The following is a 9,875-nucleotide window of genomic DNA, read 5'->3' as shown; positions in this document are numbered from 1 at the left end:
GGAGGGCTAAAAGAACGCGGGTCCAGCTTGGAGGGGCACTTAGTATAGAGGAATCTCAGGTTTTGCTTGGAGGGAAACAAAAAGGGAAACGTCCAGCACCTCAAGAGGACGACGAGGGGGGTCCATCAAAGAGAGCCCAGCCAGCTCGGAGACGCTGTGGTATGTGTGGTGAGACTGGGCATAACGCGCGAACCTGTTCCAAAGATGTCGAACCCTTAGGAGATTCTGATAGCGACAACTAATAGTTGATTTAATGCGTTGTGGTTGAGAAATACTAGATGTTATTGTGTACGTGGGAAAAAACGTCCGGCTGACTGGTCCGGCCGGCTGACTGATGAACCACGTTATGTTAAAACACTTTAAATATATTTATATCTTTAAATAAATAATTTACTTTATTTAAAAATACTTTCCTAATTCCAAAATAAGTTAAACAATAATAAGCTAGATTACTATTAGCAAAAAAACTTCTTAATAAACCTTTAGGTAATTTACCTCTATCAGCTTCTCAGTCAGCATAAAGCATTTGCGATCTTGATCCTGGCTGAAATTGAAAGAACAGGATCGCCACAGTCCACTAAAACCCATATCCTCAAGGATCTCGTTAAGAACAGCAGTTGATTCTAGCGCGGAGCTGAATTTTGGATTTGAAGTCAAAGCGTGGAGGAGTGCCTGAGCTGACTCTAGTGTTGCAGAGTTCTGACAATGCAGCAAAACCTCGTCAAGAATGGGGACGATAGGCCCGCAGCTACTTCGGTTCAGCTATAATGCCCAGTCACACGGAAGGGGTAGGGGAACATACAGATGCATGATGACGGCCGGCCTTGCTGACGCAAGCTCAGTCAGCCAACGGAGAGTCCGGTTCTGCAGTGCGTCTTCTAGGTACTGAAAATCGATCAACTCAATCGCGGTGTTCAACAGCAGATCTTTGTCCTTCATGCCACTCAAATCCTCGTATCTGCGTGTGTTCGTTACATCACCCAGCACGGAAGGATTGATACCCGCCAGCCACAGGCTGTCTTTCAGCTCCTCACTTCCAACAGTTCGCGCTAGGATAAGCGCCATGTAGGGCGAACGTGAAATGATGTCCGATGGTCTTCCTGCCTCATCTGTGGAGTTGCCGGCCATATCGAGGAATGCGGATAGCACTCGCATCGCGTTGGTTTTGGTAGTGGTGTCGGCGAGGCCGCGTGCCAGACAGGCGCACACGGCAAAATGAAAATTTTCGTGCGTGAAGTGAATGCCGTAAGCTTCGTCCAGAGATAGAGCAGCGTCCTCTAACTGCACACGACCTTGGAGAAGAAGCGACCCCATCTTGTCTCCTCGCAAGTCCCCGACTGTGCTAATGTTGGTCATAACAGCCTCAAGAAACTGGGCCGTGCAGTTGAAAAGAGCTGGAGGAACCAACCGTAACAGTGAAATGGCAAGCCAGAAGAGTTGTAATCCGTAACGCGAGGCAGAAGGCAACTTTGCCATCATCTTGGATAAAGAGGTGACAATGGAAATGAGCATGTCACTGTTGGTGTCATCTCCTAGACGACCTACGCTGTTGCGCAGTGCGACGAGAACTTGGTAGAGTAGGTCGTCGTCCACCTCCTCACGTGCCAGACAGCCCATGACAGCGAACGCGCGGGGTTGTATTGCTGGGTTGTTCTGAAAGGCCGTGCTGGCCACGAGGCTCATCCAGCGCGACCTCCAGGCATTGGATATGTCCACTGATGGGGCAGCCACAGAGCAGACCTCGAAGAGCAACGCAGCCAGGTTCTCAGTCGCAGCCAGCGACGGGCCTGAGTCTTGAGTAGTCGACATGGAAGCACCATCGCGCAGGAACGGAGGTGGTGCTGCGAATATTTCGCTTCTTGGTTCGCTTAGGAAATCCAAGCTTCCCCTGAGCTTATTGAAACGGGTGTCGTCCAGATTGAACGACGTACACGCCGCATGAACTGTGTTGACAAGAAGTCTGTGAACCAAGAGACGCACTTCTGGAGCGCCAGTGTTTGCCAGTATGGTGACAATGTGAAAGATCTCCGGTAGATAAAGCTGAGATTGCACACCATTATCAAACGACAAGGACAGGCAGAAGTGTAGAAGCACACAAATCTCTGCCCAGACGGCGTTGTCAGGCAAGTACCTAGTCGGTCGGAGGGAAGATCGGTTCAGTGCTTTTCGCAACCGGGAAATGACCTTCCCACGTAGTGTGATGCTGCCCATGCCCGACACTATAGAAGAAAGAGCCTCCATGGGCTCCTCGGAGTAGCTGAAACTCAAAGCTGACCGCATGAGTTCTTCAAGGAAAATATCCAGGACCGTCTCGTCTTGGTAAATGGCGGGCCATACGACTTGCTCCAGCGTATAGGTCAATGAATGATCGGTCATGGCCACGTCTATCAGCTTTCGGAAAAGAACCGCGACCTTCTCTTTGCCTTTCTCCGCGTCAGCTTCATTGGCAAGCACGGCTGTGCGAAGGCCTGGAAGCCATGGTGACATATAGGCAAGACTGAGATGCTTCTGCTCCTCAGCAAATGTCTCCCAGCCGACGAAGAACTCAGTCAAGAAATCGAACGTCAGCTGAGGCTCAGACATCGCCAGTTGCCTGCTGATTTTGATGATGAAATGTGAAGGATCCATTGGTACGGAAACGTCTGTACACAATGGTTAGCAGTGTTTCAAGCGAACTGAAGTAGCCCTGGGGATTTAGTCGTGCATCACAGCATATTGATATTCTTACCCTTTGTACACATCAAATTTGATGCAGCGCTGAACTTGAATGCCTTGCACAGGGCCCCGAGCAGGTTGTAAGAAGAGAGCCTGAGCACGTGATCGGAACTTGACAGGTTGGTAAGTGCCAGGTTAAGTAGAGTCCCGGGAACGTCCTGCGGGCGGATAAGCCGTTCATAGGCCTTGTGAGCTCTCGTATCCTTGCCATACTTGGCCTTTGCGCCGCGAATCGTCTGCAATACGTCCGCCTTCTTGGGGCTGGTAAAGTACATGACGATCTTTCCGTTATCAGCGCGTAGGCCAAACGCAGAGTCATCTTCTGTCTGGATTGAAGTCGGCGCCTCTTCCACCTCACCGAGACGAAATATGTCATTGACGGTCGTGCTCAACCTATAGCCAGGAAAGACCTCCTGTTTTTTTGTGGTTGTCACTTGTACGAACTGGCTGCCAACTTTGATGACAACTTCAATCTTACCCTTAGTCTTGGAAAGTCGGGTAATTGGTTGAAACACATAACGTGTGTCGGTGACGACGCTGATTGTTTCTTTGGGGAGGTGAAGTTGACTCAAGTGAAAATGAGCCTGGAGGTCCTGCAGACTACCGATTAGGTGGTAATCGACATTCTTCGGATTAAAAACGCTGGTGTCGCTCTTGGCGGACACCCGAAGGAGCCTTCGGAAGCATTTCCTGTCGTGTGTCAGTAGTGACATCCAGTGTCTTGGCAATGCTCATACCTGAATGCGCTGTTCATGTTGTAAACATATATCCTAACGAGATTTCTCGACAGCTCGACAGGTGTGAGAAGCTCAAGCTTCTTGAAGAGCTCATCTTGTGGTTCGTTCTGGCCGTTGTAGCATGTGGCATCGATGAGCAGCCCGAAAGGCTTGTGCCAGAGGCGGCTTGCAATCTGTCGGCAGTCAGTCACAAGAATCGAGAACGAGTAACTTGCACATCTCGAGATGAATAGAAATGATCAGTGCCAACGCTGTTGGAGCTAGCATTGCAAGAATCGGCGAGGCGAATGATTCACCGCAACGTACCTTGAGATAGCAGTACAACAGCGTGTCATAGTCAATGCTCTCTGCATCAATGTGTCGCAGTATGATGCAAATAATGGAGAGGGAATCCTGTGTGGGCGAGCCTATTAGTTGACGGGCGAATTAACAGATGCACCTGAAGGATGACACACCTTGCTCTCGCCTCCATCGTAGACGGCTCTAGCAGTCACAAAAGATTCAGTACTTCGGAATGCGTTCCGAAGCATGAAGTTCTGGAAGCGGGAGTATGATGGTGGAGTATTCGTAGAAATTTGAGGCCTGTTCCAGGTGACAGCGAGTGGTGGGGGTCCAAGGTTCGTGATGAGGTGGCGCAAAGGCTCAAGAACCGGCGACCTTCCTCTAGATACCTCGGCTGGCGATCGCACATAATCTTTGCGTTCCTGGGTGACGAGCCTCTGCCGCATATGGTCCCAGTGATCGTAGAGGAATCTATGGAGGGCAACACAGGAACCGAAATCAAACGACTCGATGCTTGGCGGACTGTCGATCGTCTCTGGAGCCACCTGTAATGAGTAGTTAGCGGGAACAGCTAGAGACCGCGCAGGACAATTTGGGTCACCTACAGATATCTCGCGAAGGAAGGTAGTAACTCGATAGATGTTTTGCGTGAGAAAGTCATTCAGAGGAAACATGTAAGGCTCTTTCGCCCCAAAAAGGACGTTGTTCGCCAGATTTTGAATGACCTTGGCAATCAGGAGCAGGCCTCGGCGCATCTCCTTAGAGGGCGTCGTTGTCACTAGGCCCTCAACCTCAGGGGCAACAATTGCTGGGCAAAAGAAGCGAAGGAAGACAAAAGCCCCAACGGCGGTGTACTTGGCCTCCTGAAACCTCGGCAGCACAGCAGTGGATATCTGGTAACCTCGTGTCAGACGTTGGAAATTGGAAGATTCAGCGCAGCTTGGCGCACATACGATGTTACAAATTTTGCGGAACGACGCTGGCATGCTCGTCGAGGATGCGCAGATATCATCGATGAATACTTTAGCCACAATCCGTAGCTGGAGGGCGTTCTTCTGCAACTCATCTGTGGAGCTGACCCTGGCAGGATCCAGCTCGAGATCTAGATCCTTTGATGTAAGCATCAATCTCTCTACGACCTTTTGCAGCGTTGCCTTGAGATATGGCTGTCCCTTCCACTTCGCGTAGACGGACAGCATCTTCGTGGCGACACAGGTTCGCCTAAGGATCTCGGATTCGTTATCTTGCCCAAAGGTGTACAGTCAGCCTCACACCCCACATGATGCAGTCAACATCCGCAGTCTTACCTGTTTCCTCGATTTCCTGCTTGATGAGAACCTCCAACAACTCAAAGCTAAGGCCCCGATGCTCGAAAATGGTGAGCAAAGATACAGTTAATTCGTCGACTTCACTGCTTGGACACACGGCACTCATAGCGGCAACAAGCGTCATGTCCTTGGTTAATAACTAAAACAGGTGTTAGACAGCACTGGTGAAGGTTTTCTTTCTGAAAGAGGGGAGGGTATGAGATTTGATGGAGTCAACTGGATTCACACACCTCTAGCAACTCATCGTACTTCTCGCTCACAGCAGCGTCAGTCAGGTTACTGAACTCCGTCCCTTGTATGAGTATGTTGTACAAGACCTTAACAAAAGCCGTCCGGATTTCGACGTTGTCGTGATAACCAATATTTAGAGAGTGTTTCAGACCAACATCGATATTCGCACTCAGCAGGTTCGAGAGAATGGTGATGGCAAGTTCTGAAGTCGGGGTGCCCTCGTCTCGGCTTGCAATTCCAGCCGGATGGTCGCTCCTCCCACTCTCGGGAGATTCGTGGTTGAGCAATGATAGGAACCGATTGAAGTAGGTGTGAAACATTTGTGACTTGAGCTCACTCATGCCGGCGTCGGTTTGACCCTCCCCAGGTTGAAGTGGAAGACGAAAGGTAAGCTCAGCTAGTGACCTGAGAGAAGCTCTATCAAGGTCTTTCTGCACCCTCACCATCTCATCTAGGCGGCCGCCTGTGCTAGCTGTTGAGTCAAGTCGCGGGGAGCGGGGCCGAGCAATCCAGCCAAAAATGTACTCAAGAAGCTGGTTCCGGATGCGCACGTCGTCTCTCAGATTTAAATGCTCCTTCCTCTTAGTGACAGCCTCGCACAACTGGCACACCTTGATCTTGACGCGCAAGGTGTTGGTACTGTCATTGACGCCGTCTAAGAATTTGGCAAAGTTGAGAGCGAGCGCTCCTAGGTGAATGGAGGAGGCTGCACCAAGGTCTGAAGGGCTCTCAAGACGCTCCACCAAAGCTTTCAAAAGCGATATGGCCTGCTCAGCGAAGATGATCTCAACATCTTGGGCTTTGTCGCTCGGAGCCAGTGCGCCGGTGAACAGGACCTCGAGTTCAGATTCTAGTGCTCTGAACAGAGACTGATAGAGTGTGGACGAGACTTCGCTGGACAAGACTTCCCTTGTAGCCTCCCTAATCCTGACGCTCGCACAGCCGAGTAGTTGAATGCTCAACTTGAGATATCGACCAAGCAGAGGTTCCTCGTGGTTTTCGGATGGCAGCCTATCGATCCACCTTAGACCACTGATGGCTGGCTCTTCCATGATGATTGCTTGGTTTGCAGTACAAATTCCCCCGAGCGATGCCAAGAAGCCGGAGTAATTGCGCCATTCCGTCAAAGTCCGTTCGTCAACCGCATCAAGCGCGGCCATGGACACCTCCCTGGAGAGAAGAAGCCACCTTTCGAAGCCATACTCCCATGCTGAAAGGATACCGCTGGTTGGGTATTGCAGTCGTCGGAGCAGTCCGCGAACTCTCTTCTGAAAGGCAACCAGTCCAGTGAAGCGGAAGGCTCGTGACGCGATCTCCCCATACACCTCGCCGTTTCGGAGTAATGTGGCAAATGTCTTCGCAGCGTCCGAAGAGACGCCAGCAAGTTTGTTCTCTTCGTAGAAAATACCGATGCATGAAGTCACAGTTTGGCAGGTGTCAACGTCTGCGGAACACAGAGATACAAGCAAGGTCGTCTCGAGTCTAGAAGACGCGGCTTCTACTTCAGGCACGTCATCGGGCAACTCCGCAAGTTCCTGCATAGACAAACGGCGTGTTAGTCTCGCGATTTGGAATGATCATTGCGTTACTTACACTGAGAGAAGCGAGTAGAAATTTGCGTGCTTCAAGAAATTCGTGAATCGCCTTAACCTCAGGCCCATCACCGTCAGATGTGACTTGGTTACACATATTGAGAAGAACAAGAGAGCTATTCGGCGCAACTTAGCCTGGATATGGACACTCAAACGGGAACAGAAATGCACGCCTTACCATCGTCTCCAAAATTCACGCCTAAGACCTAGGGATTTCAATCTGCTGCGAGATTTAATTGTGTCAAGAATGGTGCTGTCAGAGAGGAGGCGCTTCGCAACACCAGTAGCGAGTCTGCGAACAGTTGAATTTACAGACACAACGCACGATAGGAAGGACAAGAAGGCATCTTCCTCTGCAGCACCCGCACCTGGCTCGCCGGATCCATCTGCGTTGAAAAGCGAGTGTGGGGACGCATCAAGAAACTTGAGCACGTCGCACGCCATGTTCGTGGAGGAGTGAAGGTTTGAATCACGCCGGGGCATGGCAAGTACAGTGGCAGTGGTTTCTGTCGGCAAGTCCGCTACGGCCTGCGATCCGGTTAAGTCGGGTCCTCAAGACGTCTTACGGGAGCAGAAATGTGGGAATGGACACCCGGAGTTGCATACCTTCAGCTGAGCTCGCATATACGGCCCCGCCACCGCGAATATCTGCTCGTACCTATACGAGTCGGCTTGGCGCGCAAAGTATCGGCAGCCCTGCACCACGGCGGTCTTGAAGGCTTGTGGCGAAGAAGGGCTTAGATATGATTGGAGAGAATCAACACAACTGTCCGGACTCAGTTGTGCTAAACTAACAAATGCCGCTGTCATTAGGTCCTGGTCAAGAAGAGAGGCATCGTTGCTACCACGACGAAAAACTGCCTCTCTGACCTCGTCTTGTACATCCATGGCGTAGCTGACGAGCGCAGCGTCGTCCTCAGCAACGAAGTGTCGAGCAGCTCTGAGCAAAGAGACGAGAGAGTATGCCGCCTGTTCGTTTTTGTTCCTCAATGCTTTCCGCAAGCCGTCCAGAAACCCGACCTTCTTGGCCATGCTCCCGCTCTTCGCATCTCGCAGGTTGCTAGCCACTTCAAAAACGTCTGGCAGAAGAAACAGTAGGGTGGTCTGGAGCGGATAAAGCACTCCTTTTTTCCGTCCATTATCTACAACAGTCTGTGTCATGTCGAAAAGTGTGTCAGCGCCGCCGTCGAGACGTTTATGTAGTGTATGTTGCTGCACAAACTCATGGGGATACCGTTCTAACCAGCGCGTGATGAGAAGGGGTGCCACCACAGCGACAGTGTTCTGGAACGTCTTCCGAAAATGGAGGAAGCTGGAGCAAATCTCCTGGATGATGAGTCCCAGCTTCTGTGCATCCACCCAAAAGAAGGACAGAATCTTGAGAACGGACAGAGCCGCCTTGTCGTCATCTGGGGCAGTAGCAGATTGCCCCGGTGCCGCTTGCACAACGGCGGCAGTACGAACCGTGTACACCACGTTTCTGAAGTAGTCAAAAGAGCTTGACCAAGTGGAGGCGGTAACGTATTCGACAATGACTCTGATGCAAGGCTCCATGATCGCCAGATGAGAAGTGGATAGAGTTTCGTCTTCAGAGCTGTAGGTTCCAACAAGCAGCGGCGAAGCGATGCCGCTTGGAGGGCTGAATACTGGGTTGGCGGTTTGTCTCGTTTCATCGTCTAAAATAGTGGATGATGGGAGGGCGAATCCTTCAGGTATAGGTTCCACGAGCCACTTGAGCAACTCAAAGATGCGGGTAACGAGAGCTTCGTCCAAGGGCTCAGGAGCTTGTGTAGGAGAGTTGCGACGCGTCCCCGAATCAACGGCAGGCTGACGTTGCTGCGACTTGACATGATCCCAGTGGGCGGTACAGCAGTCGGCAGCCAAGGCTAGTATGTATATCTCGGAGAGGAGGACGTGAGGAGGATGAGTAGGCGGAGGAAGCCCTTTGTAGTTTCGAATTATATCTTCGAGGAGGGCGACGAGGGAGTCCAGCACAGAGGCAGCAGCGGTAGTGCTAATCTTAACAAGTGTGGACCTTGTGATGATGACGATGTCGTCTTGTTGAAGTTCTTGGCCGTGGGTTCCTGTCCTGTGAGGGAGCTGTGGAGGCGCAAACACCATACAAGGTCAGTCACGCGAACTCGAGAAGGAGGCGAGGCAAGTCGACCCAAGATGGACGGCCGAATCGCATCTTCACAGCGATAACAACTCACCCTGGTAGCAAGTCTGTCAACCAGGCACCCGACGAGACCAGCATCGCCGTTCATTTCTGCTAGTCGAGGCAGTCGGGTTCATGACCGCACGCGCCTGCGCCGGTTTAGTTTCCCTTCCTTCGTCCGGCTTGACTGAAGACAAGCCAATTCAATCTTGAACCTCGGAGTGTGGAAGTAAGACGGTTGCGGGGCGCTACGAGAGCTGGGTTTCAAAAATATCGACGCCCAACAAGAGGAGCGAGGATGGCAAAGGCCAATTGAAATTCGATAGTGTGGCGTGCGGTCGGTGCGTTACTGACGGCGACGGTGGTGATGCTGAGGACAAGAATATGGGCACGCAAGTCGGTATTCAGATATGGATGCTACCTCAGCCGTGACGTTGTGGCGGACAAACTGAGGTTTAGGATGCAGGACTGTGCTTTTCGTGACCTGGGCACCTTACCTGACCGATGGGCTGCGAGGTAGGTATCCGTAAGATAGAGGTAGACTCGAAGACCTTACCGGTAGTGAGGTGCTAGTCAGCCGAGGCAGGGGTTTGACAGCGTATCTGCCTTACCTCAGGTACACTGTAAGTGCTTAACCTACCTAGGTACCTTAAGTTGCCTACGGAGTAGGGAGACAACCAGCGAGTGCGGGGGCATTGGCTAAAGTGGATTGCAGCGCAAGGTGGGTACACTGTAACAGTGCGATTCGAATCGCGCAACGCGCTGCATAAGGTAGGGAACAGCACGACCGCTCTTTAGCCCGTGGTGTGAGACAGGTGTTGATAGCAGTTGT

General features: G+C 51.5%; 1 protein-coding gene across 1 annotated transcript; it reads right to left on the bottom strand.

The window, feature by feature from the left end:
- Positions 1–802: 802 nt before the first annotated feature.
- COL26b_013474 (uncharacterized protein) lies at positions 803–9,152 on the bottom strand (the record flags this gene model as incomplete). Its single annotated transcript, XM_053186073.1, has 12 exons — positions 803–2,642; positions 2,729–3,405; positions 3,453–3,625; positions 3,759–3,845; positions 3,908–4,279; positions 4,340–4,627; positions 4,688–4,977; positions 5,042–5,201; positions 5,293–6,828; positions 7,198–7,413; positions 7,492–8,985; positions 9,099–9,152. Coding segments are annotated over 12 exons (7,187 nt in total), but the record flags the coding sequence as incomplete, so codon positions are not given.
- Between the last annotated feature and the right edge of the window lie 723 nt (positions 9,153–9,875).

This window comes from Colletotrichum chrysophilum (genome assembly GCF_026319265.1).
Source record: "Colletotrichum chrysophilum strain AFK26 chromosome Unknown scaffold_232, whole genome shotgun sequence".
Lineage (NCBI taxonomy): Eukaryota > Fungi > Ascomycota > Sordariomycetes > Glomerellales > Glomerellaceae > Colletotrichum > Colletotrichum chrysophilum.
This window is presented reverse-complemented; position numbering and strand designations above follow the sequence as displayed.